General features: G+C 43.9%; 3 protein-coding genes across 4 annotated transcripts; all 3 read right to left on the bottom strand.

Annotated features, from left to right (window-relative positions):
- Nucleotides 1–215: 215 nt before the first annotated feature.
- Nucleotides 216–6,258, bottom strand: LOC148068497 (titin-like). The gene is made up of 11 exons (XM_087804630.1): nt 6,249–6,258; nt 4,048–4,149; nt 3,757–3,960; nt 2,373–2,660; nt 2,234–2,307; nt 1,905–2,119; nt 1,541–1,616; nt 1,311–1,475; nt 656–850; nt 502–579; nt 216–269 (listed from the first exon to the last, which is right to left on the bottom strand). Exons 2-11 carry the CDS (start codon nt 4,136–4,138, stop codon nt 216–218), a joined length of 1,440 nt encoding a protein of 479 aa, XP_087660756.1. The 5' UTR covers nt 4,139–4,149; nt 6,249–6,258.
- A 2,419-nt stretch (nt 6,259–8,677) lies between these two features.
- Nucleotides 8,678–19,837, bottom strand: LOC148068498 (uncharacterized). The gene is made up of 27 exons (XM_087804631.1): nt 19,740–19,837; nt 19,526–19,654; nt 19,225–19,421; nt 18,823–18,945; nt 18,554–18,742; nt 18,325–18,397; nt 18,145–18,269; nt 16,800–18,015; nt 15,236–16,568; nt 15,071–15,173; nt 14,673–14,801; nt 14,472–14,624; nt 14,286–14,408; nt 14,021–14,224; nt 13,365–13,532; nt 13,139–13,285; nt 12,183–12,314; nt 11,938–12,112; nt 11,801–11,880; nt 11,599–11,712; nt 11,400–11,521; nt 11,057–11,210; nt 10,742–11,004; nt 10,391–10,523; nt 9,534–10,348; nt 9,229–9,247; nt 8,678–9,012 (listed from the first exon to the last, which is right to left on the bottom strand). Exons 3-27 carry the CDS (start codon nt 19,375–19,377, stop codon nt 8,773–8,775), a joined length of 6,486 nt encoding a protein of 2,161 aa, XP_087660757.1. The 5' UTR covers nt 19,378–19,421; nt 19,526–19,654; nt 19,740–19,837; the 3' UTR covers nt 8,678–8,772.
- Nucleotides 19,838–20,423: 586 nt separating this feature from the next.
- LOC148068499 (uncharacterized) lies at nt 20,424–24,847 on the bottom strand. 2 transcript variants are annotated; one of them, XM_087804803.1, is made up of 4 exons: nt 24,717–24,847; nt 24,469–24,600; nt 23,941–24,090; nt 20,424–22,389 (listed from the first exon to the last, which is right to left on the bottom strand). In XM_087804803.1, the coding sequence occupies exons 1-4, from the start codon at nt 24,793–24,795 to the stop codon at nt 20,681–20,683; spliced, it is 2,070 nt and encodes a 689-aa protein (XP_087660929.1). In that variant the 5' UTR covers nt 24,796–24,847; the 3' UTR covers nt 20,424–20,680. The 2 variants fall into 2 exon arrangements, with proteins under 2 accessions (XP_087660929.1, XP_087660928.1); XM_087804802.1 differs by having other exon boundaries at nt 23,941–24,123.
- Between the last annotated feature and the right edge of the window lie 1,178 nt (nt 24,848–26,025).

A 26,025-nucleotide genomic window follows, 5' to 3' on the forward strand; every position in this document is an offset into this window, starting at 1 on the left:
TTTGGGAGGAAAGCTCTTTTTGCAGACTGGCAATGGCAGAACCAGCGATGGACACCTAACCGAGTCAACCGAAGAACATTAGCTGTCCGTATAAAGCCAGATGACCAGCAGCAGTTAGCAAGCCAAGAAACAGAACATTAGACATGATGGAAATATGTCTGCCACAACCAACCACTGGTGGTATGGGGATAGGTAGAGGGCAGGCAAAGAGCTTGTTACTGTGCTGGGTCATTGGGACCATTGAACAGAGTTCTAATGCAGGCTGGTAACTTGAGTTCAGACAGAGTTAGCAGCACTCAAGAGCTGAGGATTATATGAAATGGGGGCCCTGTATTTACTTTGTGAGTGGTAAGACATGGATTCCTCTGCAGCTGTTGTGATGCTGCAGGTGCTTGTTAAGATGCTGACTCTGTTGTGAAGCACTGCTGAACGTCAAAGGTGATGACTGTTAAAGGTGATGATGGATCGCCGATTATGGCAGAAAAAAACTCTGTCTCTTACCTCACGGCAACGTTCAGCTTCAGGAACAGTAACCTTAGAAACTGTGAAATGTTGAACTCGAGCATCTGTTTTCTGAATCTGAAGTGACCAACAAATGGCGAGTGATTACGTGTTGACACAGTGAGGAGAGACTGTGATGTCAGTGAAATAAGACCTGTGACACCTTGACAGAGCGCGCTTCGGAACAGGTTTCAGTGGTACGACCACGTTCCTCTGTGACTAGTGGCAGTGCAGCTTCAACCTCAACAGCTTCCTGGACACTCTCATTGAGTGTTGGCTGACGAACCCGAGCAAGGTCAAGTGCAGCCACCACAGTGGCGACCGCTTCGGCTTTTTTCCCGCCCTCCTCCTAGAGATATAGCGAGAGCTCAGAACAAACTCAACTCCAAGTAATTGGAGTAATTAACTTCATGAGGTGATTTATTCATTTGTAGTGAGATGATTCTTTCATTTAACATGAGGTGATCCATTGATCACGAACAAGGCGAATGACTTGTTCTTCCTCCTGAAGTTAGGAAACAGGCGCCAAAACTGTAAGGCTACAATCTAATACATTTGTTTTAGGCCCAGAGCTGTGCAGACTTCCGACAGCTCATGAAGAATGCGTGTGTTGATACGCTGTGAGTTAAGTGTGTCACTACCTCTGATCAAGTTAATCTGGTCCAGGATTGTCTCAGGGGCCTTATTGAGCTCCCATCTGGGGATTTGCACCCCCCAGACAGACATTGGAGTTTGATCAAGCAAATTAGGTGTTTTGGAACCTTCCCTCCACCTACTTCGGAAAGTCATCATGACATAAATGAACTCACCTCTTTGGTCGCAGTCACATGCTGCTCCCAGTGTTTCTCCATGTGCAGCTGGGTGGCACTGCTAACGCTGGTGATGCTGGCCATGCTGGCCATGCTGCTAAAGCTGGCCTCTGCCAGCAGGTCACCCTGCTTCCAGGGAGGCAACACATCTGCTGAGGCGGACATCTATCCACAAGAACAAATGTCAGAAAGACAGCAACCGACAGGGTAAGACAGCAAGGCGTGCTCACCTGCTTCCTGGTGATGATGGGAGATTTTACTGGTCTGATGGGAGAGACTGAGAAACGGCTGGATGGAGACACAGATCTATGGATGCAGGATATTAAGTTGAAGTCTATATAAAACCAACAATTAACACTGAGCCAAGGAAAATTAAGTAAGCTAACAGACAGAAAGAGGATTGGTCAACAGAAAGACATGCGAGTTGGAGATCGAGTCATAAGCCATTAACTGTCTGGCCTCACGTGGCCCTTGAGCCAGTACTAGCCTGCAGCAGGCAGATACAACTAGTGTGCTATAAAGAGGAGCAGGTTCTCTTCACTCAATATATGACATTTGAAAAGTTTCTCGTGACAATCCAGTACAAGCGCTCACCTGACAGGTGCGGGTGTGGGCCCCTTGACATGTCTGACAGGAGATGGGGACTGCTGGCGTCCGCCTGTCACCTTGGATATAAAGGAAGGCGGAGACATGGAGGTGGGTTTTGGGGGTACCCTTGGGGGAGTTTTATGAGCCAAATGCTGAGTCATCATCCCACTTTCCACCTGCACCTCCATCATGCTAGAAGTCTTGAAGCTTGCCTCCAACGTCTGTTTGTGGAAAAGTAAAACACTAATGAAATTACTGAAGTGGTGTCAACTGTCCACATTGATTGAAGCTCAACATTTGAGGAGAAAGTTCTCTATGCCTGGTCCTTCACTCACCCGCTCCGCTCTGGTCTGGGTCTGGGACAGGGCAACAACAGTCTTGGTTTTCTTGACAGGTACGGCTTCTTCACCTGTGGACGTAGCAATTGTGGGTGAGAAGCAGATTCTCCTGTGACAACCATACAGAGAAACTGACCTTGAACCAGCAGCTCAGCGGTGCACGTGGCACGCCCACTGCTGTTGGTGGCGGTGACAGAATATGTTCCAGAATCCTCCGGGAACGCCTCTGCAATCATCAAACTGTAGAGCTCCCCTTCCTGCAGGATCCTGAAGTCTGTAGAGCTCTGGATCTCTGCTCCTTCTCTGTAGAACTTCACCACAGGACCAGGGATCCCAGTGACCCGGACATCCATGCGTACCTGGCTGCCTTGTCTCACTGTGGAGCTCTGAAGTCTCTGAAGGAAGCTAGGGGGTGCTGTCTCAACTGCACAGACACAGATTACAGAAGTCAGTTGTTAATTGGCGTTCAATAAGAAATATCACCCTAACAAACAGGGTAACGCCCCCATCATGTTTCAAAACTGCATATAAATGATTTTGAAATTAGAATCTGCTCACTCTGTAAAACATGTCACAACAATGCGTGTTTTACTCTCTTTAAGTATATCATGTCCTGCACCATTGAAGGAAATATTTGTTAGTGATGAGTTGCCAGTTCTGAGTTATTTTCAGCTGCAGAAGGATTAACAAACCCTCCTGCCTTAGACAGAGGACCCAGTTTTAATCTCCTAAAGTTCCACTTAAGGAAAGTTATGCTGCAACAGCTGCGTCTATTTCAGTGTTATCATCGGCTCAGCTCCCTACCAACCAGTTGAAAAGCTTTCGTTATGAATTCTTAAACATCAGTGGCCTTCTCAATACCCAAACTCAAATTCGAAACAGGTGGTGTTACCACACTAAAAACACATTTTATGATTCTCATCCAGGCTTTAGATTCAGCTGTTCAAGTACCTTGTGTTCTTGTTAAGTGAGGTAAAATATTGTGAAATAGACAGACAGATCAGTCATAGGTCATTTCCTGTCATTGTGATGAAAGAGCTGAGCCAAAAGACAAAGCTCTCCATTAAATCTGGTCCATCTATTATTTTATTTTTATCTGTACAAGGTCAAGGAAAAAAGGAGTCAAGAGACTCAACGTAGAAATGCTGCTCCTCCACTTGGAGAAAAGCTAGTTGAGGTGGCTTGGGCACCTTTTTTGGGGGGGCTAATATACCAATTGGAGGGACTATGTCTCCCACTTATCCTGGAAACACCTTGGTGTTCCTGGAGAAGAGCTGGAAGAGGTTTCTGGGGACACACAAGAGTCTCTTTGTCTGGCTGCTGCCACTACCCAACCTTGGATACGCAGTAAAAGATGGATTTAAATTCAGTTATGCTAATATATGACAGACCAACATCAATGCTCCAGTTCATTAACTGCTTACATCGTTAACTGGATCAATTGGATCTGGTCGACAAGGGTCAATATATAATTCTGTATTCAAACATAATCACATGTTAACACCTTTTTCACATCCTACCTGTAACGAGGAGCTCAGCGGTGCTGGTGGCTTGCCCAGCTCCATTGGTGGCTCTGACAGAGAACCTGCCACTATGGGCTGGTGTCACAGCGGCGATCTTCAGAACAGCGCGGCCTTCGCTGAACGAGATCTGAATGCCTGGTAGAGCTGTGGCAGAAAGAACCTGGCCATCACGGAACCAGCTGACTTCCGGTACCGGAGACCCTGGAGAGGCAGAGGAATATCATCTGTAACCCCCATGGAGAGAAGGCTATTGCTAATGGAGTCCGTCTCATCAGATGCTGAACTCACCACTAACTTGAGCCTGGAACGTCGCAGCACTACCCTCTAGTGCTACGACGCTCTGCAGCGGCTGTGTGAACGATGGCGCCTGTGTGGACATGACGAGGCACCCTGCCAGGGACAAAGCATATGTTAGAGTCATGTTAGTGTTAGAGCTGAAAACCTGACCTATTGACCTGACTTATACACCAGGTCTTGCAGAATCTTGTGGATTCTATATGGTCCGACACAGCAGCATCAAGGGCCCACTTAATTAAAATGTATGATGAAACATAATGACCTTCACAAGTTTTTGTGTGCCCTAATTATGTGAAACTGACCCTTGAACACTGCACCCTAGATGAGCCAATTCTCTTAAACACCAACCAATTATTGCGGGAAGGTTTTTGACTCGAGTTCAAAGTCCATAAAACCCAAGGTGTATTTAGACCAGGAGGTGCTCCACTTTGAACAGGAATTAACGACAGGAAACAGCAAAAAAGATGACGTTGCTCGAGGAGCTGATCACCACTGAACACGGATGTCTCTGCTAAACACAATGAGGGGTCTAGTTAAAACATATTAATAATAACGCTAATTCTCTATTGATTGATGTTTTTAAAAACATATGTATATATATATATATATATATAGTCTATTGTCTTCAAATCATGTTTATTTATATCTACATTTTCACGTTAAGCTTCTATCCTGCCTGCACGCTCAATATGATCCGACCCCTCTCATCTTCTGTCTGGATCATAAATATTGTTTATTTAAATTGGTTGTTTTTCTTTTTCCTTTACATTTAGTCATTAATTATTTTTTCATTATTTATATAGGCTAGGTTAGGTAGAACTTTTATTTATTTGAAATTGTTTTTTCAATTAGACACAGCAATACAGACAATTATTCATAAACATAAAAATAAGAAATAGAACAAAGAGAAATAAAAAGGAAGTACATTATAACACAATCTAATTCTAAAGATAAAGAACATAGATCAAAGACAAATAACAAAGACAAAGGATACAAAGATTAACATAGAATAGAAAGTCAAGATACTTTCACTATGATGTATATATATTTATTTTATGTTGTCACCACAAAAAATTCCAATGTCAACAAAAGTTTTCTGATTCAGATTCTAAATAAGGTGTGAATAATAAAAAAAAAATCAGTATTTAAAATCTTAACTGTTTTGTATTGCAGTTGAACTTCTAGACGCTAGATGGCAGCAGTCATTATAATCTCCTCAACTAAAGGAAAAATAATATCCTGCAAGATCCCTGAGATTACTGATGACGGAAGTATAAAGTTGGCTCCAGCAGCTTTTAAAGAAGATGTTTGGATGTTTGTTTGTCCGAGCAATACTACAAATATATCGGGGCAATACTACAAATATAACATTGTTTTCTGTAGTATTGCAATGTATCAAAATCAATTTTATTGATGTTTGTGTATCGATTATTTTCAATACACACTGCTACTAAACACTGATGCCTGTACTGAACACTCTAATGTACAGTATATACTGAACAAAGTTATGTTTCTACTGAATACAGTGTTGTTTCCACTTAACACCCTGAGGATGCAGCCTGCCATCTTCACAACATGTAATATAGTTACAGATCAGATGGAGAAGGTGAAAAAATAAGACAGGAACAATATCTTAACACCATCTCATCTCAACATCTGACCTCAACTTCTTCTGACTTAAACATATTTTCCCCTCAAAATCGTCTCACTTTAACATAAGGACACTCCAGATATGTGAATGAGTGATTAGGTGTTAAAGACAAACAGGGTTTAACTCTCCAGTAGCAGGAGTGAGTCCAAGATCTTCGTCTTCCAAGCGTTAGTGGTATTAATAGACACAGCTGTTGTGGGCACTCCTGGGGTGTTGACACCCCCCTGAGTCATGTAGCGAGGGGGCTGCAGGAAGGGGCTCAGGGTTTATCTATGTCTGGGTTCTAAAAATAACACCCCCTCACCCCCCAGGCATGACACCTCAGCTTGATTGACAGTCACCATGTGCAGGGGCAACTGATAGTCCCCACTCATGATTTCCTTAAAAAGCCATCAGGTCTATTGAAGCACTAATCTATTCTGGGACAGTCACCCAACAACAGCCCGTATGAACCCCGAAATATATAGGGTCCTATCAGGCAGGTTCAAGTAGTTAGCAGCCCACATACCAGTCAGCATAGGAAAGTCTCGGGGACACTTACTTGAGAGCGCAAGGAGCCGAAGGAGCCCCCTCTGGGCTGTAGTCACAGATCTTTATCGTCCAGAAATTAAGTTCCAAAAAATCCAAAGTGAAGTTCTGAATCCTAGAAACCGGAGCACCGTTCCACCAGCCGAGGCGTCCAGGCTGGGAACGCTGACACTGCTCAGAGAGGGTGGCTGTTGGGTGGGGGGTCATATACCACCGTGACATAGGCGGGGAGGGTCTCGCCCTGGGCCAGCCCATTTGAAGGGAAGGAGAGGGGGCACATCAGCTGTTGATGCGACATCACAGATGAAATCAGCAGAACTTTTTGTCAGACTTCACCACACAATGCTTCAGACATAACAAGAGGTTTTATGGGTTTCAAGACAAATTCAAGCTTTTGTGACACAGGAGCTCATCTGTATGGTGTGCACAGGTTTGCTGACATTTAAAATTTCAACTCTCATCATAAAATACTTGCAGGCAACGCATAATTAATAGTTGAGGCCTTATAGTTGACATATATGCTTTTTATTGTCCTGTTATACAATGAGAACAACCACTCTTGGTCAAGACACATCTACATATATAAACATAGATCAGAACATCAGCTGGTGTCCTGCATTATGGTTGAGTTCTTACATCAGGGTTCACTATTTAATCTAGAACATGTCTGAGTTTTTGTGAGTTAGAGACTTGGTTATTAAACTTTGTACTGTAGTTAGAACAACAACTTGGGCCCACTTTGAGCTTTTCTGGAATAATTGAGTAAGACTACTCTAAAATAGGGTGTCATTCTCTTCATGAGTTTAAAGAAATTAAAGTAAAGTAAAGAATTTCCTGTTAGTGTCTATAACACACCTGGGCAAAGTGCAGCCCGGGGACCACATGTGGCCCTTTGACTGTATTCATGCGGCCCTCAAGAGATCAGAGTAAAACACAGACATTATTTACGACAGATTACAATTTAATATTGTGTTTATTATTGTATTAACTCTAAATATATATAGATACTTTTTTCGTTTATGATTTTTTCGTTTTTACTTTTATGAAGATTTCTTGCCCATCGAAATTATTGACATCATATTTAGAGGAAAAAGTTATTTTCCCATCAGTTTCTTTTACATGAAATGTTAATAAAGTGGTTTGCCATAGTCAGCATTCATTTTATGATGACATAACTTTCTTTACTATTCTTACTTGCTTCTTTTTTTTAAGCGTTACCTGTTATGTTTAACAATAAAAGGTAAAAGGTTAGCGTTACCTGTTATGGTGGAGAGAAGTCCGTTAGCATTACCTGTGAGCATCCATAGTTAAAGCAGCTCTGGGTAGTTTTGGTACCTCAATATTTTTGTACTAAAATATTTTTACAAAACTTATGATGACACATCAACTTGAAACTAGTTAAATGACTCATATACCTTGACTTGAGGTGTTTTGTGTGATTTTTATTTTCACTGTAAAAGTCATAACGCATATCATATTTCATTATCCACAATCTGATTCCTTACCTCATCGATTTCCATCTTTTATTCAGCCAATGGAAGTCTGGAAACAGGAAATTCATCCAACTGCTGCAAACGGGGACATGGTAAGTTTTGCAACGTTTAGCGAGTGCTCATGGGAAATGTGGTCTCCCGTCGGGCTAAACACTACCACTTTAGTCCACTGGTGTCGCTCGACTTCAAATCGCAGAGTTGCTTTAAGGGTTTTAGGTTAGCATTATCTGATAGAGTCACTGGCGGGGCTAACAGTTTAGCATTAGCTTTAAGCATAGTTGTGACGGACAGAAGGTAGCATTACCTATTAGCGTCACCATCGAAGGCTAGAAAGTTCGCTTTACGTGTTAGCATCTATAATAAAGGTTAGAAGGTTGGCATTACTTGCAAGTATCTATAGTTGAGAAATGAAGGTCAACATTATCTGTCAATAAGTAAGTGAGTGATTTATATTTGTAAAGCACCTTTCGCAGGCTATGGTCACAAAACAACAGAACAAATACACAATTAAAATACAAGAAAATTAAAAACGTCAAGTCAACACAGTAAGAAACATTGCAGCCCTAAGATAATAAAGAAAAAACCTGCACAAATAAATAGTTCTTGAGATATTAGCCTCACTGGTGAAGTATTTGAGGTAAGCATTTTATGTTAGCATCAATAAAGCTAAGGTTATTATTAGCTATTAGCATCAATGTTATAAGACGGATGGGTAAACAGCATCCGTTAGCATTGCTGTATTTTCAGACCAAGAAAAGTGGAGATTTTATTAAAATAAACATGTCAAAGGAGGATGAGAAAATATGTTTTTATTGAGTGATGAACATTGTTTTGTCTTTAACACAAAATCCCTGCGTGTCCCTCCACTCTCCACTAGATGCTGCCCCAGAGTCAAATAGGAAAGCATTCAGAGATGTATGCATTCAATAAAACAACAGACATGGTGAGAGACAGTGTACAGGTACAGGAATCCAGGTTGTTATCCTACAACATCCTGAGGTAAAAATGATCACGGCCAGTTGACAAAGTGTCTACAGTCAGGGGTCACAGAATGAGGAGGCAGAGGAGCCACAGCAGGAAACAAACCATCCCATACCACATCAGCCAGTCCTCACCGATGATTTCACACACTTCGGCCACCAGCCAGATACCTTTGTCCTCTTCTTCAAGGTCAACTCGCAGCGCATCTTCACAGCTGATGTCCTCTTCTGGCTTCACCAGGCCTCCACACCTAAAGCAACCACGATGACACATGTCAGATATCCTGTGTTTCTGACAGCCGCTCTATAGACCGGATGCTCAGTCGGTAAGTGAGGAAAGACAGAGACAGATTGTGTTTATGTGAACACCACATGATTTTCAAATGTTGGACTAGGCATCAATCCTCCATTTTCTTCCTCGTCCAGATGTTGTGACGACTCTGAAGTTGGCATTTTGAGTCAGAACTGGCTAGTCACGACTTGAAAAGTCCAAACAAGCATCATTATCATCCTGACTGACCTGGAACCTGTTGGAAGACCTGATAGGAGAGATGAGGTGTCAGCTCCTGGACTTGAGAGTAGAGGGAAGGTCTCTCTAGAACATGCAGATATGGTCCCTGGACAAACCTTGCCATTAGTTGGCTTTCTGGGATCTGTAAAACTAAATGTATGTGGTGGTCTTAAGTGTAAAGCCTGGAAGAAGCTGCTACATGTGGAGATAAGATGAGACTTTATTGAACAGTGTGTTCACACATAGCAGGTGCTCATGCAGGAGGGTCACAGCTGTTAGTGTGTGTGTGTCACATCTGGTTGTAGACTACCCACCAGGTGAGTGTGGGCGCTGTCTCTCCGGTCACCTCCACCTCCAGCTCCACTGGAGATCCCTCCATGACAGCAGCACAAGACACAGGCCTGGTGAGACGTGGTTGACCAGATTTGCAGTACTTTCTCTGAGGCAGAGCAGCCACAGCAGGACCTTGGATCTGGGTGGTGAGTCTGATTTCCTCACGAACAGTCACAGGTATACAGATGTCTTCACCTGGATTTAGTGGCTGTTGTGACAGTAGAGGGACATGCAGGTTAGCTGACTCAGCAAAAGCTCGGCCATGTGAATCAGGGGGAGAAGCATCAGAGAGTGGGAAAGAGCTGCGAAGAACAATGGTAGGGTCATGCAAACATGGCTGTGTCTTCTCTCCACTGTGTAATGGAGGGGTTTGTGATTCATGAGGGTCACAAAAATTATAATTGTCATTCATCTGGAGACAACTGCCCTCTTTCCTGACAATCTCTGCAAGTAATGTGGTCCGGTTACTGTTGAGGTCACCTTTGGACACAGTCATGTTCTGGTCTTGGAGCTCAGAACTAGTGTGAGAGTTGTCCTCCTCATGGAGGCGGCTATTGGCAAATAGACAAACCGCATCACTCTGAGACAGTTTTTCACCCTGTTTCAGGTCTTCATCCTGAGACAGGTCTTTATGCTGTGACAGCAGTTCCCCTTTAATAGGGAAACTTAATCTGGTCTCAGTGTTTGTTCTGTTCTCAACTGGACTAGGGTGTGTGTCAGTGATGAATCCTTCATGACCCACGTGTTGAGGGATAATACTGGACCCAGACTCATCAGGTCTTTCATGTCCTTCCGACTGTGAAGAAGTTTGGTTAAGAGGGAATCTGTTCTCTCTCACAAGGATGCAGGAACGCTGTCTGGACTGGTAAATCTGCTGAGATAGTCGGATGCAGGACAGAAAAGTAGTTTGTGTCTCACTGCTGCTCTGGTTCATCTCATTTTTGGAGTCTACTGCTCCAGGGATCAGGGACCTGGACCCAGAGATCATAGGATGAATCCTGGGGTCTGTAAGGTCTTGACGAGTTGGAGTTATAGTCTTGTCAGCCGATGAAGACCCTGGAAGAGTAGGAAAGGTACTCCACAGAAACGATGGTGAACTCTGAAGAAGTGAACTGGACTCTGAGAAAAATCTGTAACAAGAGAGGAGTCAGTGGTGTGACTTATGGGTAATATGTAGAAGTTCTCGGACCTGGTCCTCTTCGCGAGTCTGGAGCCTGTTTGGTCTCGAAGAGCAGCTGCGGACCTGCTGATCTTAAATGGACCGTGTTCGCGATGACTACTGCAGCAGTCTCCCTCATCCATGTCCAACTGGACCAGTGACTCCGGTGTTTCTGCCAATGGTGGAAGGGAAATGTCGTCTGGTGACACGCATTCGTATTCGTCGCTGGATTGAGAGTCATCCAACATCACTCCCTGCTCCTGGAGCTCCAACAGGTCTCCTACTGATGCCTGCTGAGAGAACATGTGAGGCCACTGGAGCCTTTTAGCTGAGGAACCCACTGACCTGTCTAAGTATCGGTCCCTCAAAACCACTCTTTTCGTGAAAACTATGAGTGGGAGTCACCTGCAGCTCTGTGGCGACGTGAAACCTTTGACAGTCCGCGATGACCGGAGAGCAGGACAGACTGTAGACATGGGAGAAGGAAAGAAGCTTGTGGCTGTTGGAGAGTAGATAGGATACATGAAGGTCTTAAGGGGGTCTTGATGAGAAGAGTGTTGTGTGAGAAGGTAGTCAGAAGGTACAGAATGTGCTAGGACTGGATCATCACAGAGTAGTCACAATATTGTGAGAGATTAACTCTGGGGTTTGCAGAGTGCGTGTCTGGACATCAAAACTGAACTCATACCTAGTTTTAGCCTCCCCCTTCTCTGCCTCTATGCTCTTGTGTAAAGGAGGTTTCCTGCAGCCAAACGTTCGACCTCTGTCAGCAGGCAGCTCTGGGGTGTTTCCGGTCTCCTTTTGCTCCTGCTGCAACGTCACACTCGTAAAAGACTTGAAGTCTCTGCACAACTAAAGATTGGTTATGGTTCTCTGTAGTGTCTCACCTTATCTTCAGCCTCCTCAAGTCCTCTGTTGTCCTGCTGCCCCATCCTTCTCTTCCATCTTTCCTTCTCATTCTCCTGCTGCTCCTTACTCTGCTCTTTTTTCTCTGGCTGCGACTGAGATGATAATCAAGATGATGATGAACAGGAGGAATAGGAAGAAGATGATGATGATGAAGGTTGTGAGTGAGTGTATGCGAGTCACCTTGAGTGAGCCCAACAGCTTCTCATTCGGTTCTCCAATGGGCGGGTGGACATCTGTGTGTTTGCAATCTTCTTGAGCTCCTAAAAAAAACAATAGGTCAGATGAGATGTGACTAACGTTACAGACTTACGACGGACCTGCATGTAAGACAGCTCTCTGCAGTTGATCCGTCATGTCCACTGCAGTTCTGTGTCTGCGAATGTTCCTCTCCAGCTCCCCCGCCTGCCTTTGCAGTTGGTTCAAGGCATCTTCCACATCACGTGTCACGCTGCTTTCCTTCATGCCTGCGCCCTGCAGGCGGCGCCTCAGCACCTGACAGAGACATACATGCAGCTCAATCACTTGGTGTGAATCACTTGAGTCCTTGAGGTGGAAGTCATACCTGCAGTTTCTCCTCGTACACCTGCAGCTGCTGTAGCTGGTTCCAGACCTCCTTCTCACTCCTGCTGCTCTTCATCTCCTTCACCTTCATGTTGATGAATCTCTTCTTCAACTCAGCCAATGAGTGTTGCAGCTGAATCACAAATAACAGTGAGAGTACCTGACCCATCAGAACCACCGGAATAACGATGATGAGTGCAGCATCATGATTCTTGTGTTGTGTTTTGCAATCAGATGTTGAAGGAGTTTGCGGACCGGTCCACCAGTCTCAGGGTTATGGTTATTTTTAAAGGTCCTAAATGTAGCAGACAGGAGTGACGGCAGGAACAGCTGCAGGTTCAGTCTCTGATCACAGCAGCTAAAATAAACTCAAATTTTTCTTTGCGATGATGGCCTTATTATCTATCTCTAAAAAACATTTAAAATATTTTTCTCGGATCACCTGAGAAGTCTTCAGTCTTTTCTCACTCTCATCTCTCATCCTCATTGTCGTCCCTAGTCTCACTCTGTCGTCTCAGAACAGATGCTATGGCCCTGCTGCCTAGAGATCCTGGCTAATCAGGATTCTGTGTCAGACTACTTCCTGGCTCCATCTGGGGATTTCAGCTGAGGTCTGTCCCAGGATGACTAAAGTGCGTGTATCCTGGGCTGCAGGACTCTTCAGCTGTTTACGGTAAGAGTGATAGAGTGATAGAGTGATTGACGGCAACAGCTTTGGAAATACCCTGGGTGTCTATGTATTTTTGGTCTGAACAGCTGACTCCAGTGCAGGGTCAGTGTGGAGACCAGCACAATTTTTAACGATTCTCCAGAGGTATGGTAATTATACGTCCACAGTTGTCCTTCTGGCCCAGTCCAAGGAGTGGACCTCAGAAAACAACATATCTTTCAGAAAATCACAGCCCCCTTTCACCCCCCCGCCCAAGGTCACAAACAATCTGGGACACCCGAACTCACCTGCACAATGTCACTGTCGATCAGTTGAGTTATCTGTTGTTGCTGCTCCTGTTCACAATTGGTTGCCTCCTTTAACCAGCAGACATAAGCAGTGTCCAGGGACGTCAGACGTGTATCCAGCTTGTTCAGCCTGAAGCCAGCCCAGTCCTGGAACACAAGGACAGGCAGAGGGGAAACATAAACACACAGTGAGTTTTGGAAGGGTAGGTACACGTGGAGATCTCACATTGTTGGAGACGGCTGAGATGATGTCCCTCTTCAATGAGGACATATCATCGAGGAGATGCTGCATTTGCTGCTGCTGTTTGAGACAACTCTGTATTTCCTCAGTTCCACAGTAGCCAGATGAACCAGAAACCACCAGAGCAGCATCAATCTGCAGGAGCTGATCCAGCTGGCAGACATGCAACAGGAGATGATTAACATTAAGTCTCAACAATATTCAAGTTCTACATTGGGAAAGTTTGATTTTTATGTAAACAAGTTCAAAGTTTAGATCACCAATTTTAAATGGATAATTATCAAAACGTTAATAAGTTCACCACTCCAAAAATGAACTAGTTCATGTTTCTTTTTTTGGATATACTGCTATCATGGTGCAGACTAACAGCTTTCTTTTTGAAAGTAGAGGTGAAAGAACCGCGGAAAAATGAAAGATTTTGATGTGAGTGGTTATGCGTAACACTCGTTTTGCCAGATTGGGTGTTTTCTCCACTATACATTTAAACCTGATGTGCTTTAGAACGTTTTTTTCCCCGAAAGGCTCTGTAGAAATCTGGCAAACCTACTGGATGAAGATGGATGGATGGAGGGTGATGTTCACGGACACCAGAATAAACACCTTCACAGAAGTGATCATCTGGAAAATAGTTCCCGACCCACCTGTGTGGCTGAGCGATGAAACCTTCTGCTCATCTGAAGTATCTCTTCACACTGCTGGATTTTCCACCTCACTGTACGATGATGCTGGAGCAGCTTGGATTCAAGTCCATTTTTCTCTTCCCTCTCTGGGTCCTCTGTCTGTTCCTGGATGCCCCTCAAACTCCTGCAGTCCTTCAGCACCTGCTCCACTTCAGCCGACAGTTTCTACAGACAAGAAAGCTTCATTGATGTGGATGTTCTGCTTAAGTGGATCTGACCTCCTCACAGAGAAAAGTGGTCCAGCTCTTAGAAAGTGCTGCTGAAGCATGGAGGTCTGCGTCTCAGAACCCAGATCCATGAGCGTGCACGAGTCCAAGAGCTCAGACACAGACTTCAGGTCCTCCAGAGTCTGAGAAAAGAAAATAATGTTTTTGTTGACGACAGTCTCATGACCTAGGCTAGTCTGGCTCACCCTGTTAACCCTCCTGGACCACCAGATACTGCTCAGACCGTGATTTCTTCTTTGCAGACTTAGCATTTCTTCTCTTGTCGTGTTGAGCCATTCAAGCGTCCGCTCCCCCACTGTACCCACCCCTGCCGGGACGTTCAGGTTGGACGCCTCTGGCTAAAACCATCAGTCAGTCCTGAATAGGACTACGTCGAATCTTCTTACCTTCGTGACCAACTTAATCACACTGAGTCCCTGGTGGAGGGCTGTGTGGACTCTCCTTGATGTGTCTCTCACCAAAGTCTCCTGCGGCAAACTATGGCTGCCAATCGCCTTTCCAACCCGCTCCTGCGCCTGCCATCACACAAGTACACTTTGAGCTCAACATGGTGCTACATAAAAACCACAACGCACCCACAACGTCATTACAGCTCAAAGAGAAGCTTCCAGGTCTACTTTCTAATACAACCAAGACCTAGATGAGGACAACCAGACTATACGTTAATGTGTGCACATGTGTGTTTGTTTATTAATGTGCGAGTGTTTGTTAAGTGCAGTCAAATGTTGCTCCAGGAATCCTCCTGTTTAAGAGCTATAGTACATTGCATGACCCTCAGCTCTACCTTGTCGTACAGGTATTCAGAGGAGGAGACAAGCTCTTGCTTCCCTTCTTCTTCTCCACTCTGCTCTGGCATGCAGGGATTACCCATGATCCTCTGCTCCTCCCTGCCAACCAGAAGACGTCACAACCAGGATGCTGTCAGAGCGTGAAGGGACACATGACTCACCAGGGATCTTTGCTCCGTCTATCACCTGAAGTCATCCTATCTGGATCAGCATACTTGGCATCTAGCAAAAGAGGTTTTAAGCATCCTTGCTGAGCTCCAGTCTGGTCACTGGCATGCTCTTCTTGTGAAAACCTTAAGTCTTCTGTGGACTTCAGATCCACCTCAGATACAGATGATAGTCTGGGTATTTCTATCAAAAATTCAGTGATGCCCTCTGAGATCAGTCCAAGGTCTCTGGATGTTGGGTGTTCCTCGGACTCATTTAACCCTGTTTCAGGCTCCGTCGGGTGCTCAGATGTGGATGTCCTGACTGAACAGGTTTTCTGTGCTAAACATGTCCTGCTGTCTCTTCCAGTCTTCAGATAAGAGTTTAACTCAGGCTGCAGATCTTCCCCCATCTCTGAGGTCAAGGGGGGCTGAGTGCTCCCTAGATCTGGTCTGGAGTCCAACATGGAGCTCCACTGAGTGTCGGTCTGCTCCAAACTTCTCCGCCTGGGCCTGAGGGCCAATCCAGGTTGGGTGTTTTTTGTTACCCCTGAGCTAGGTCCCCAATGATCTCTTCCACTCTTTGCCTGTCTAAATTTTGTGGACAAGATCCTGGTCTGGCCTGAACCCATGTATCTGTACTGTGCCGGTTCTCTGTGCAGATCTGCGTTTCTCCTGGAACTAGACGTCAGCCCAGGCATCAATGTTACAGACTCCGAAGAGTTCCAGTCCAGCATATGCTTTTGACAGTGTGTTCCCCGCCATTTTTCTGTCTCCAGCAAGTCACAGTGAGGGTTTGCCAATACTGAAGGGTCCAATGAGGTTGTGTAGAAGTGCAGCCCTAGACTCTCCTCTAATCCAGAGCAGACTTTCCCTTTGGAATCATCTTTCTCCTCAGAACCATCTTCATCTTCAGAAGCGTCTATGTCTTTAGGACTGGCTTCATCTTCAGAACCAGCTTTGTCTTCAGAGCAGACCATGTCTCTTGAACCATCTTGCCCCTCAGAACCATCTTCAGAAGCGTCTACGTCTTTAGGACTGTCTACATCTATAGAACCTACTTTGTCTTCAGAGCAGACTACGTCTTTAGAACCATCTTCCTCCTCAGAACCATCTTCATCCTCAGAAGCATCTATGTCTTTAGGACTGTCCTTATCTTCAGAACTGAGTTTGTCTACAGAGTTGACTACATCTTTAGAACCATCTTCATCCCTAGAACCATCTTCATCTTCAGAATCATCTATGTCCTCAGAACTGTCTTCATCTTCAGAACCATCTTCGTCTTCAGAGCAGACTACATCTTTAGAACCATCTTCCTCCACAGAACCATCTTCATCTTCAGAAGCGTCTATGTCTTTAGGACTGTCTTCATCTTCAGAACAGGCTTTGTCTTCAGAGCAGACTACGTCTTTAGAACAATTTTCCTCCTCAAAACCGGTTTTGTCTTCAGAGCAGACTATGTCTTTAGAACCATCTTCCTCCTCAGAACCATTGTCATCCTCAGAAGCATCTATGTCTTTAGGACTGTCCTTATCTTCAGAACTGAGTTTGTCTTCAGAGTTGACTACATCTTTAGAACCATCTTCATCCCTAGAACCATCTTCATCTTCAGAATCATCTATGTCCTCAGAACTGTCTTCATCTTCAGAACCGTCTTCGTCTTCAGAGCAGACTACATCTTTAGAACCATCTTCCTCCTCAGAACCATCTTCATCTTCAGAACCGGCTTTGTCTTCAGAGCAGACTACGTCTTTAGAACCATCTTCCTCTTCAGAACCATCGTCATCCTCAGAAGCATCTATGTCTTTTGGACTGTCCTTATCTTCAGAACTGAGTTTGTCTTCAGAGTTGACTACATCTTTAGAACCATCTTCATCCCCAGAACCATCTTCATCTTCAGAATCATCTATGTCCTCAGAACTGTCTTCATCTTCAGAACCGTCTTCGTCTTCAGAGCAGACTACATCTTTAGAACCATCTTCCTCCTCAGAACCATCTTCATCTTCAGAAGCGTCTATGTCTTTAGGGCGGTCTTCATCTTCAGAACCGGCTTTGTCTTCAGAGCAGACTACGTCTTTAAAACAATCTTCCTCCTCAGAACCATCTTCATATTCAGAAGCATCTGTGTCTTTAGGACTGTCCTTATCTTCAGAACTGAGTTCATCCTCAGAGTCGACTACATCTTTAGAACCATCTTCCTCCTCAGAACCATCTTCATCTTCAGAAGCGTCTATGTCTTTAGGACGGTCTACATCTATAGAACCGACTTTGTATACAGACCAGACTATGTTTTTAGAACCATCTTCCTCCTCAGAACCATCTTCATCTTCATCTTCAGAAGAATCTATGTCTTCAGGACTGTCCTTATCTTCAGAACTGAGTTCGTCTTCAGAATCGACTACATCTTTAGAACCATCTTCATCCCTAGAACCCTCTTCATCTTCAAAAGCGTCAATGTGTTCAGGACTGTCTTCATCTTCAAAACCATCTTCATGTTTTTGACTGTCCTCATTTCCAGAACCGTTCACTCTACTCTGTCCATCTTCAGGAAAAGCTGCATTTTCTAGAATTATTTTGTCTCGAGAACCAACTATGTCTTCAGGACTGTCTTCATCTTCAGGACCATGTGGACAGGGCGCTAGCGAGTTCTTCCATGCTTGCTTGATCTGCAGCTGGAGACGTCGGTCCACCGCCCTCCTTTGGTCCTGCAGCGTCTCCATCAGCTGCTCGAGCTTCCCAACAGTACAGGTATAACTGGGGGGTCGCTTGAGCGACTGTGAACTTGGATTAGTCAGCTGAAACAAAACGATTTGATCAAGAACCTATATGAGAGATTTCTTCTGTGTCATCCTTGTAAAGTCAAAACACAGGTCGCAACACTTTTATGTTCCAATATTATTCCAAAGTGCCAAGTTTTGACTCACCTCTTGCTCCACCTCCTGTAGTACTCCTCCTTTCCTCTGGAGGTCCTCGATGAGCTGCATCTGTCTTAGCTTCTGAAGTAGGATGCTGCTACTGGTCAATAGCTGCAGAGAGGTCTCCAACAGACCTGCACACTAGACTTGGTTACTTGCGGCACAGCGCGCGATGTCCCTTGTACTGACCTCTGTGCACAGAGTCCAACATCAGCACACTACCATCCTCCAGACACTCGGCTTGCTCTAAGCTGCTCCTAAACTGTAGTCGTAAACAACAGACAAACAAGAAACAAACAGCAAAAAATAAACGATGTTCATTCTAGTCACACAATTACACAATCACAAACTGTTAAACACTAACAATTACATTTTTTACATGATTATACAATTCCAGACATGCAGTCATACTGAGCACCTCTGTGGTAAGACGGTAAAACTCTTCTGCAAGCCTCAGAAGTTCTCCTCGTATGTCCAATAGCTGAAGAAGCAGTAGCCAGCCTTCTCTGACTGAAGCCTCCATGGCTACTAACACTTCCTGTCTGACTACGAGCTTCCTGCGCCGCTTCTGCTCTTTCACAGCCATGAGAACAGATTGCTCGTGTTTCTGAAATGGAAGTTAGAGAAAGTTTCTGTGGGAAGTAACAGGGACACCGAGGTACATGAGACAGATCATGTATTTAGTACCTTGAGTTTGTCAATCAGCTGCTTGTGGTCCTGGATCAGGATTAGATTGTCCTCTCGGTTGGACCCAATCTCACACAGACCAGGATGAACATGAACCAGCTGGAGGTGAATCAGGTCACCACTCTAAAAAAAACAAACAAAAAAAACACTAATATTGTGATAATGTTATACAACTACTTCAGAATTCACAAATACCGACACGCAGATTCATACACATGCACAAAATATAGGTATTAGAGGATCAGCATGTGTACTTGTGTGTTATTTCCGTTGTGTCCTTGGATGTGTGCTATTCTGGATTTGCCGTAAAGCACCAACCCATTAAGTGATGGTGAAGGTCAGAGAGGTCATCCGACGTGTCCACTGACAAATATTTTGTCACAAACAGGTGAGCGGACGTACCTGTAGAACTGAAAGGACAATCAGCGACCGATCAGCCTGGACCACGATGGTGCTTAAAGTGGTGGTGATGTTGTGATTCCTCTGAACCGCCTCTTTCTCCGAGTCCTCCTTCCCACCATATTTCCGCCTCTCCTCCACCGCTCCAGCCGTCATGAAGCAGTCAAATTATCTGCGAGTATCCGCGGCTGAGAGCTTATCTAAAGGTCAGCAGGTCAATAAATCAACAAAAAAAACAATATATAACTCATGTTCCCAAACTCAAGACTCCCAGGATTTAGTGATGAGTAATGCTTTCACTTACCATAAGGCTCTTAGCAGGTGTGAATCTAGTGTGTAGTTTCAACCACACAACATAACTTGTGTTTCACTTGGTGTGAAGACTCAGAGTGAGTGGTCCAGATGTGGTGTACAACTACTCCAATAGAGAGTTCTAGAGATGAAGACGCTGGTAGTCAGTTAAACAAAAACACTTTCATGCACTTTAACCACACAACCTCGTCATATGGGTGTGTTACCTCGCTCTGCAGATCATGATCCGTCAGCAGCTCAGACAATAAAAATAGCTGGAAGATCCACAGCAACCAGTAGATTCCCACAGAGCTACAACAGCAATACACACTTTTGACGATTCAACGGTACCACTGATCCAACGCCTGCACCACCCAACTGTCCGTCCCTTCTCATTAAAAATAGGACAAGCACTCTGTGTCTGTCCGTCTTTCCGTCCGTCTCTCTCACATTAAAAATAGGACAAGCATGTTAACTTTACCTGTCACGTTGGAAGTAAGTGTGTTACCTTCCTCTGTCACATTATATTTTCTGTATTTCACACGTGGCAGCAAATGAGCAATCCAGTTCAGGCTCACATCAAGCTGGTCTCAAGTGACCACAAACAAAAATAAATACTGTACACAAAAACAACAGATACTTAAACACACATACAACAGAACAACAAAAAAATACAAAAACATTGGACATACATGTTCTAATACAGAAAAATATACAAAAAACAAACTCATACTCACACACAGAATGCCACGTGCCAGCACTAAGAAGTCACAACCTCAGGTTTCTATATTTACCCAGGGGCTTGAAAAAGACACTGCTTCAATTACAAGTTCTGAAGGACACAGGATGACAATCAGCTAAAGTTGGACAAGAGAGTCATGGTGGCACATAAATTGCGAAAAAAGCAGAAAGAGTCTGGACACAGATTTATTAACACTTGGTCAACACATGCAGGCATGAATGAATGATAAGACTTCACAAATTTCCGTTAATCTCAAAGTCAATTTGTCCATCTGCCCATCATCTTCTCCGTTCTAAAGACCTGCTGGTCCAGGATTGTGGACCCCACTGGTGTCTCTGATTTCTTGTGCAAACAACAAGAGATCAAAAACATACTTTAAATAACACACATTATTTACACTACACAGAGCAACTCACTAGTGTCACCTCAATGTGCAAGTTTCAGATCTAAAGTGCTCGACAAACATGACATTTTCTGGGCCTCCTGGTGCATCTTTAGGTGTTTTCTCAGGTAACCTTCAAAGGGGTAACTTTTTCCACAGACAGAGCAGCTAAACGGTTTCTCTCCAGTGTGCATTCTCATGTGTTTGGTCAGAGACTCCTCCTGATTGAAACTCTTCCCGCATACCAAGCAGCAGTTTCGCTTCTCTTCGCTATGGATCCTCATGTGGACGTTCAATGTTCCTCTACGAAAAAAGCTTTTTTGGCAGATCAGGCAGCAAAACGGTTTCTCTCCAGTGTGCGACCTCATGTGAAGTTTCAGCGCGCCATTATGTGTTACACACTTTCCACAGATGGAGCACTGAAACGGTTTCTCTCCAGTGTGCGTCCTCATGTGTTTCTTTAGAGACGTGTCTTGAGCAAAAGACGTGCCACAGATCGAGCAGGTAAATGGTTTGTCTCCAGTGTGTACCCTCATGTGTTTCTTTAAAGTTCCCTTCACGCTGAAACTTTTCTCACAAATCGGGCAACTGAACGGTTTCTCTCCTGAGTGAGTCCTCATGTGGACTTTCAGAGAGCCTTTCCGGAAAAAACTCTTTTCGCACACCGTGCAGCTGAATGACTTCTGGTTACTGTGAGTGACCATGTGAGCCGTCAAAGATCCTTTACGAATGAAGGCCTTCCCACACTCAGAGCAGTTAAATGGTTTCTCTCCAGTGTGAATTCTCATGTGAATCTTCAATGACTCGTCCTGCATTAGTTCCTTTCCACACACAGAGCAACTGACTGGTTTCACACCAGCATGTGCCAACATGTGTTTCTTCAAAGAGCCTTTCTGGTTGTAACTTTTCCCACAGATAGTACAGCAGTTGGCCTTCACGCCAGAGTGACACACCATGTGTCGGTTTAGATTCGCTCGAGAGGTGAAAGACTTTGCACACATGGAGCAACTGAAAATTCTTTCTGCAGAGTGAGATATAACGTGTCGCTTGAGGTACACTCTGGAAGTGAAGCCTTTTCCACAGTCTGGACAGCTAAATGGTCTCTCTCCAGTATGAGTCCTTTTGTGGATCTTCAGACATCCGCTTAGCCTGAAGTTCTTACCACAATCGGAACACTGGAAGGGTTTTTCCCCAGTGTGCGCTCTCAGGTGTCTTTTAAGGTGCTCCCTCCATGTGAAACTCTTCCCACACACGGAGCAGTTGAAAGGTTTCTCCCCGGTGTGAACTACCATGTGTTTCTTCAGGTACTCCGGTCGACTGAAGTGTCGACCACACACGGGGCAGCAAATGGGTTTCTGGCCCCGGCAGCTCTTCTGGTGTTGAGTCAAACCTGACTTGAAGCGAAAGTTTCGACCACACTGTGAGCATGTGCAGAAGCAACGGTCAAAGGTGCTCCGTCGAGAAGCTGGTCCAGACTGCTTCCTGGTCTCCCTCCAGTCCTCGCTGTCATCTGTGTCTGACCCCAGATGGTCAGGGAGGAATTGTGATTCAGGTCCTCCACAGTCGGCTAATCTCTCAGTTAGCAGCGAGGATGAAGCTTCATCATCCTCATCTTCGCTTTTCACTATAACCACAGTCACTGGTACTTCCTCCTCCTCTTCCTCTTTGATGTGAACACCTGATTCCTGGTCAACATCTGAGCTGCACTTTTCTGCAGGAATATCTTGTCCACTGACGTCCATATGCTGCGTATCTGAGGAAAGTAAAAAAAAAAATCAGCTGAAGAAAACAAGCCTGTGAGTCGTCAGTTGAGTCAGTGGTGTGAGTCATCAGTTGAGTGAGTGATGCGAGTCATCAGGTAAGTCAGTAGTGTAGGTCATTAGTCAATTGAGTCGTCCATCAAGTGAGTAGGGCTGGGTATCGAGGTTCGGCCTTTAGAGGCACTGACCGAAGATGCTTTAATAGTACAGAGAGTATCAAAGCATCCTTCGTCTTTCGGTTTCAAGTTTAGCTACCCAGAGCTTAAAGGGCAACAAATGTGAAAACCAAACTCTCATGACTTACTCGCATGTTGAAGTCTGCCCCTCCAAGATGCAGTAAGTCCCTCAACAAATTGAATAAAGTTCTTGCAGAACGAGAGGCCCAGAGACTACTGGGATTGATGACCCTTAGTAGTCCATGCTTGACAAATCACAACAGAGTGGACATAGTAATGCTAAACAAGATATTCTGATATTATGTGTCTTGTGTATTGTTATTGATTGTTAAAGCGCTTTGTGACCCTGGTCTAGAAAGGCGCTTTAGAAACAACCATTACTTACTTAGTTAATTACGCATTCTACCATTTAGTTGAACTTTAATCACTCGATCAAGACTTACCAATTCTGCGGGTGATTGACTTGAAGGTTTACAGACGGGTTTACGTGTGTATATATACTGTATATATATATATATATATATATATATCGATCTATCACTGGGATGGCATGAGTGTTATCACTGTGAGTTAACAAATGGCCGTAATTTAGCTGTGCACCACCCCAGGGCATGTACCTGTATATCTAAGTAATGCTCTCTTGCATCGGTGTGTTGTGATTCTGATGCACGATCCTACATATGCATAGAGTTAATCATTGCCAAGACTAGCAAAACAAGTCATTTGTTGAAGCACCTGACCTGTACTGAATCAATTTAAGAGCAGAAGGTTGCACGAAGAGCGGTCCGCAGCCATCCTCCTCTCGGCATTCAAGCCCAACAGTGAACGTTCGAGCAGCCTGATTTAAAGTCTTCACCACTGGAGTCGCCTTATTCTAAGGGTTACAAACTACAGTCTGGGATATCAACTGGTATTTTTATTTTGCCTATGCGACTATGTGCATCACAGGGTCAATATCAGTGTGATTCTAATGTGATGCTATCAAACTTAGGAACCAGTAGCTTAGAGCAGTTTTATTTTTACTACTGTTGAGGAAACCATCAGCCACATCCGGGCTTGTCTGTGTCCCAAGAAAGCCGACATGTAAATTTATCTAAAGAAAAAAGTTAAAGGTCAGTGAATATAAGATTTTTATGTCAATTGTTTGCACTAGAGTTTATTTTTTTATGCAAGCTTTACGTGGGAATTTACTTAAAAATTAAACTCAAGTTTTATGTAATGGATCTTATAAAATTGGTATAAAAAAGTATTTTTCGGGAACAGGCATCGAAGCGAAGGCATCGGTATCGAAAAACATTTTGATCTACTCCCAGCCCTATGGGTCAGTCAGGTAAGTGAGGTCAATGAAGTCATGTAATCCATCCTCACCGTCACTGTCACTGAGTCCAATTTCGGTCTTGACTTTGAAGGTGAAGTCATCCTCGTCCTCCTCTTCTTTGACGAAAGAATCGGCTTCCTGCTCAAGAAACGAGCCGCTCTCCTCCGCAGAAATATCTCGTCGGCCGACATGCTGCACGTCTGCGAAGAGGGAGGCAGGTTTACTCCAGGTACCTGCTTGACATGAATATATTATGATACAATATATGATGACATGACATTATTAAAAAATGATGAAACGACAATTTGTTAGTATGAGTGCTTTTGTAAGTGCGTGCTAGTTTGTATACCCGTGTTTTTCAGTCAACTTGTTTAAGTGTGTGTTTTTATCAGTATATGTTTATAAGGATGTGGGTTTGTGAGTGGGTAAGTATGTCTGTGTACATTGATACATGCATTTGTTTGTTAGTTCCTACATGTGTGCTCAACTAGTCAATAAATAAAAGGAAGAAGTCGATCAACAAGTGTGTTCTTTTTACTTCAACAGTGGTGGCATGAGTGTGAGGTCATGCAACTGACCGTCAACGCGACGATGGATTTGTGGCTTCACTGCAACGCTGCACGTCGTGACGTCATCCCCATCCTCCTCCTTCACCTGAGCAGGTCCTTGTTCTTCCTCGGGAACGTCTCGTGGAGCGACACGCCGCCCGTCTGCAAAGAGTCACGGGTGTCCATCAAGTATGAAGGCACGTCAACTTACAGCTTGTGATGAGACAAAAAAAAGACATGGCTCGTGCGTGTGCGCGCGTTCGCGTGTGTGTACAGACCTGCGACCGTCTCGACCTTCGTGCTTTGCTTGTTGTGGTGGTGTTGTTGTTGTTTCTGTGGTGTGTGGATTTTCTCCATGTTTGTCCACGAAGGCGCAGAAAATGAGCAGGAGGAAGCGCAGACGGAAGAGACGCGATTGGCATGACGACATTTGATGTCGTCATTTCCGGTTTCATTTCTACTTGGAACTCTTTAAAGATTTTCACTTGAGGATTTTTTGACTGACCAAATTGACGTTTAAGCTCCAGAGGAATTGAATAAACAAGCAGTACTTGTATGTGTGTGTACGTGCATACTGTCAGATTACGCCTCGTCAAACGGTATTAGGTCACTGCAGAAGCTCTTTTCACAATAAGAGCTTCCTACAAATCTCTGAGGAAGACAGAACAAACCAACCTAAAATATGTAATAAAATATGAAATATAACGGGGACCATAGAAGAAAAAAAAAAAAAAAAAGAGATTGAAAAAGAATTAAATGAATGTAAAATAAGAAAATATGAAGAACTTGTAAAGTGGTGATATTGTTGTTTAGTCTAGGTATAGTCACATATTCTTGCTTTATTTATTTAATAAAGAAGCTTAGCAGCTATTATACGTGTGTTGAATTACAAGTCTTTACCTTATCTAAGCCCAAAAATGTGTACTTTAGGTTCGAAGCTATTTAATTAATATATACATACTTGCTTTAAGAAGTTCATGACCTTACTGTACTCACAATCAACTTAAAAAGCAATAAAACATGTAGAAGTTATACTTGTGAGTATAATAAATATGGAAAGTTAAAAAAAAAAAGACAAGGTATAAGAGATATATTTACTAAGCGAAATTGATGTTGACTTTATATTGGTGAATCGCCAGCACGTTTGTTTGCTTTATTGTGGCAAAATAAAACATAAAATTCATTTTCTACATGTAAATAATTAAAAGCTGCATCCATTCATCAGACAGGGTTTCAATAATGTACAATAAAGTTTTAAATGAGTATGATTGTTTTTATCATAAATTAAAATAGATGCTGTGGAAAGCTTGAGTGTGTTCCGTCTTGGTCCTGCTGAGAGACTCTGAGGAAGAAAACTGTTGCCTCCATCAGTGACTCTAAAGATTCGATCCATTACGATTATAGACTCTGCATACCCAAGTCATAGATGCTGGACCTCTGCATGATTCTGATCACAGTCCTAATTCATATTAAGTGAGACGATCTCACATGAAATTAAGCATGTGGCAGCAGCTGTTTCTATCTGCCTTGTTTCTCTGGTTGTAAATCGTATAAGTGTCTGGTTCTAGTCAAGAACAAGTGTCACAC

This window comes from Callionymus lyra, chromosome 12 (assembly GCF_982586985.1).
Source record: "Callionymus lyra chromosome 12, fCalLyr1.hap1.1, whole genome shotgun sequence".
NCBI lineage: Eukaryota > Metazoa > Chordata > Actinopteri > Syngnathiformes > Callionymidae > Callionymus > Callionymus lyra.

Coding starts and splice junctions, on each gene's coding strand:
- LOC148068497 (XM_087804630.1), bottom strand. CDS start 4,138: ATGTCCACACAGGCGCCATCGTTCACACAGCCGCTGCAGAGCGTCGTA. Junction 2,661..3,756: donor CGCTGAGCTCCTCGTTACAG/GTAGGATGTGAA, acceptor GTGTCTGTGCAG/TTGAGACAGCACCCCCTAGC. Junction 1,476..1,540: donor CCATCATCACCAGGAAGCAG/GTGAGCACGCCT, acceptor TCTTGTGGATAG/ATGTCCGCCTCAGCAGATGT.
- LOC148068498 (XM_087804631.1), bottom strand. CDS start 19,377: ATGACGGCTGGAGCGGTGGAGGAGAGGCGGAAATATGGTGGGAAGGAG. Junction 18,743..18,822: donor AGCTGATTGACAAACTCAAG/GTACTAAATACA, acceptor CTTCCATTTCAG/AAACACGAGCAATCTGTTCT. Junction 13,533..14,020: donor TTCATCGCTCAGCCACACAG/GTGGGTCGGGAA, acceptor CATGTCTGCCAG/CTGGATCAGCTCCTGCAGAT.
- LOC148068499 (XM_087804802.1), bottom strand. CDS start 24,795: ATGGAGAAAATCCACACACCACAGAAACAACAACAACACCACCACAAC. Junction 24,124..24,468: donor AATCCATCGTCGCGTTGACG/GTCAGTTGCATG, acceptor CATGTCAAGCAG/GTACCTGGAGTAAACCTGCC. Junction 22,390..23,940: donor TGGACTCAGTGACAGTGACG/GTGAGGATGGAT, acceptor TACTTTCCTCAG/ATACGCAGCATATGGACGTC.